The sequence below is a fragment of the Dipteris shenzhenensis genome, chromosome 8 (assembly GCF_047967505.1).
Source record: "Dipteris shenzhenensis isolate YYH24624 ecotype China chromosome 8, Dip_SZ_1.0, whole genome shotgun sequence".
NCBI lineage: Eukaryota > Viridiplantae > Streptophyta > Polypodiopsida > Gleicheniales > Dipteridaceae > Dipteris > Dipteris shenzhenensis.
This window is the reverse complement of record NC_141603.1, coordinates 57,495,601-57,498,421: the sequence shown is the minus strand read 5'-3', so window position 1 is coordinate 57,498,421 and position 2,821 is coordinate 57,495,601. Positions and strand designations below refer to the sequence as shown.

General features: G+C 45.7%; 1 protein-coding gene across 1 annotated transcript; it reads right to left on the bottom strand.

Annotated features, from left to right (window-relative positions):
• Window positions 1–576: 576 nt before the first annotated feature.
• On the bottom strand, window positions 577–2,601 carry LOC147899735 (uncharacterized). Its single transcript, XM_087378673.1, has 4 exons — window positions 1,892–2,601; window positions 1,566–1,662; window positions 1,377–1,436; window positions 577–1,182 (listed from the first exon to the last, which is right to left on the bottom strand). Exons 1-4 carry the CDS (start codon window positions 2,236–2,238, stop codon window positions 1,102–1,104), a joined length of 585 nt encoding a protein of 194 aa, XP_087234799.1. The 5' UTR covers window positions 2,239–2,601; the 3' UTR covers window positions 577–1,101.
• Between the last annotated feature and the right edge of the window lie 220 nt (window positions 2,602–2,821).

Here is a 2,821-nt window from a genome sequence, read left to right as displayed (position 1 = left end):
GTCAGTCATCTCACAATTTCAAACCCATTAGCATCTCCAAGCATTAGTTTCACATTACTTTTGTGCAACTGAACTAACCACGACATCTACAGAGAAAAAAGAACTGCAATTCAAAATAAAACTGACAGTACAAATCAATTAACTATTTCCAAGCATGGCTTCACAAGCAAAAATAATATGCTGAGAGCTGTCACATGACAGTGCATCTATGTGCATGTGTAAAAAAACAAGCATAAATACATAGTACAGTCAGACAACATACCAGTATAAAGCAATTTGACACAAGCACATTTAAAGAGCATCCTGTTAATGCTAAAACTCTATGAAAAGAAGCAGACCGGTTTGAGTTGAAAAGATAAACCACGGTAAACAGCAGTCAGAAGAGCTCATCATGGATGTGATTACACATATCATTTTACCCTACAGTGCCTCCAGAGTGCAATCAAATGAATGGACAACGGCGAACTTGAAATTAACTGCAATCAGACATTCTAAATTGAAACATTTTTTCACTACACATCCAGAGATATCTTCAAAGATCTACAAGTCAAATCCGACTAGCCCCAACGCCACGTGCAACAATAATCACATTTGAGGTCCCACTTTATGACAGACACCTCGGGCAGTGTCTTATGCATGTCAGTATTCTCCAGCATAAAGAGGATCAATACATACTCCAAAATAATAGACAGACAAGCAAATCAACCTACCATTAGCTTAAAACGACTGACTTCCTGAAGAACACTCAAGTCAGAATCCTACATCCACATTCATAATCTGTGTACAGTTTGCAGAGGCCAAAATATCCAATAGATTTCCAAGTACAAGTGCTTTAAACATAGTAGACAAAGCCTCCATTTTAAAAGTTGCTTGGGGAATTCATTTGCAAACTGCAAGATTACAAGGAGTGAAAAGCTGACCACAAAATTTCCACTAGCTTTGGCAAACTTCCGAGAGACCCCATCCAGAATGCTTGGGTTGCATTGGTGGACTACAGCATGTAATAATAATAAGCCAGCGATACTTCCAACGGAAGATGTAAAGCAAAACCCCAATTCATGGAGAGCCAAAATGTCACAAAGGGACCCCTAGTCAGGGCAATCACTTAATTTTAGCAACTATCTCTTCCACTGTCTTGTCGAGATCAAGACTTTTAAGCTTTGTATAGGGCCTTGGCATACCCTGATACAAAAGGAGTATACTATCAATACAACTCGCTCTTACAGAATGAGAAGTGTCAATCCAGCTCTCTCTCTCTCTCTCTCTCTCTGAGATCAAATTGCCCTGAAGTACCGCAAATTGTAGGTTACGAGTGCTAAAAGCCATATTTCTACTCGCATTGGCAACAAAGCAAACAAGAGCACTTTGACACATACCAGAAGTGAAAGGTAGACAACTCCCTCCTGGTCACGTATCTCGAAGCAACCTTTCCTTGGCTGAAATACCCAGCCAGCAGCAGAAAGATATGAGGCGAAACAAATAATGCTGAAGGCCTCAAATGATCTCGGTGTCTATATTCAATCACATGAACTAAAGAAAGATATAAGTACGAGGAAACAACTAACCTTGTCTGGATTTATAAGCACTTCAAGTTCAGGAAGCGCTTTTTTCAAACCTTCCTGCACCTTTACAGCCCTAGTCTTGATAGAGTTACATTCTTTACTGCATAAAGTTGAGATGCAAAGTGTTAACGCGCACAGGAAGATAGGAAATACTGAACTCATCGAGAACAAAGCTAGTAAAACAGCACAAGGACAGTGGGCATGAAGGCGGGGTTTCTATTCAGATTGTACAGCCTAGAGCTGCGGGACGATGTTGAGGGAAGATTCAGTCGCAAGCGATAGAAGAAGAGGATGAAGAAAGACAGGCTGCTAAGGGATACAAGCAGCACCTCGCCTCGATTACGATCACTGTTGAAGATTTAGAAGCTGGAACAGGCCCTTTCTTGGGGTCTTCTTCAGGTTCCACAGCTGTAGCCTTGGCACCCTTCTTCCCGACAGCAGGTTTCGTGGCCGCCTTGCCTTTCCTACCTCGCTTCGCTGCGCCCTTCTCCTCCGTCTTGGCCTTCTTGGGGCTCGGCTTTTCATCCTCTTCATCTTCGACCTTCTCTGTTTCAGTAGCCTCCGCTGGTGGAGCTTCTTCCTCTTCCACCACTTCCTTCACTTCCTCAATAATTTCTTCCTTGGCAGCCTGCTTAGAGGCCTTCTTGCCTGCCGAGGCCTTCCGCTTGGGAGCCATGAGTTCCTTCCTGAAGGCACGGCAGGTTCCGAAGAGCGCGAGAAACGACAAATCCTCGCCGCTAACAAGGCTGAGCTCGCAACTAAAGCAGACCCACTTCCGGCCCTAGATCCTACAAGCGAATGGGCGCTTACTTTTCCTTTGTGGCTACCCACCCAGCTCGCCTGCGCTACCCTACTACGACTAGCAAGCGACTGGACTGAAGAGAGATCGACAGCCACAAGGCGGGCGAAGGGCAATTGTAGCAAATCTCCAACGAGGGCAGGGACTGATAGGGCGGCTGGAAGATGAAGTGTCAGGCGGGAGACATTCTCGGCAGCGCGCACACCCACTCCCACTCCCACTTCCCCTCTCTCTCTCTCTCTCCTCCATCTTCTTCTTCAGCATCGATTTTCAGCTGCTCCGATCGCCCTCCGCTGAGCACTTCCTCCAACCTAGCCACGATTTCTTTCTCCCTTCCCGCCACGGTGCCACCCCTCCCGTCATCATTACAGTTCCCCCCATCCCTTCGATCAACATCCATCTGGCCAATTTTCTTCGCCACACTCTCGCCATTCCCGCGCAGTTTGCTTAGCTGTACTGG

Excerpts from the sequence above, each read along its gene's own strand:
- LOC147899735 (XM_087378673.1), bottom strand. The coding sequence starts at position 2,238 with ATGGCTCCCAAGCGGAAGGCCTCGGCAGGCAAGAAGGCCTCTAAGCAG. Across the intron at positions 1,663-1,891 it reads GTGATCGTAATCGAGGCGAG|TAAAGAATGTAACTCTATCA; the intron begins GTGCTGCTTGTA and ends AACTTTATGCAG. Across the intron at positions 1,437-1,565 it reads TGCTTATAAATCCAGACAAG|CCAAGGAAAGGTTGCTTCGA; the intron begins GTTAGTTGTTTC and ends TGGGTATTTCAG.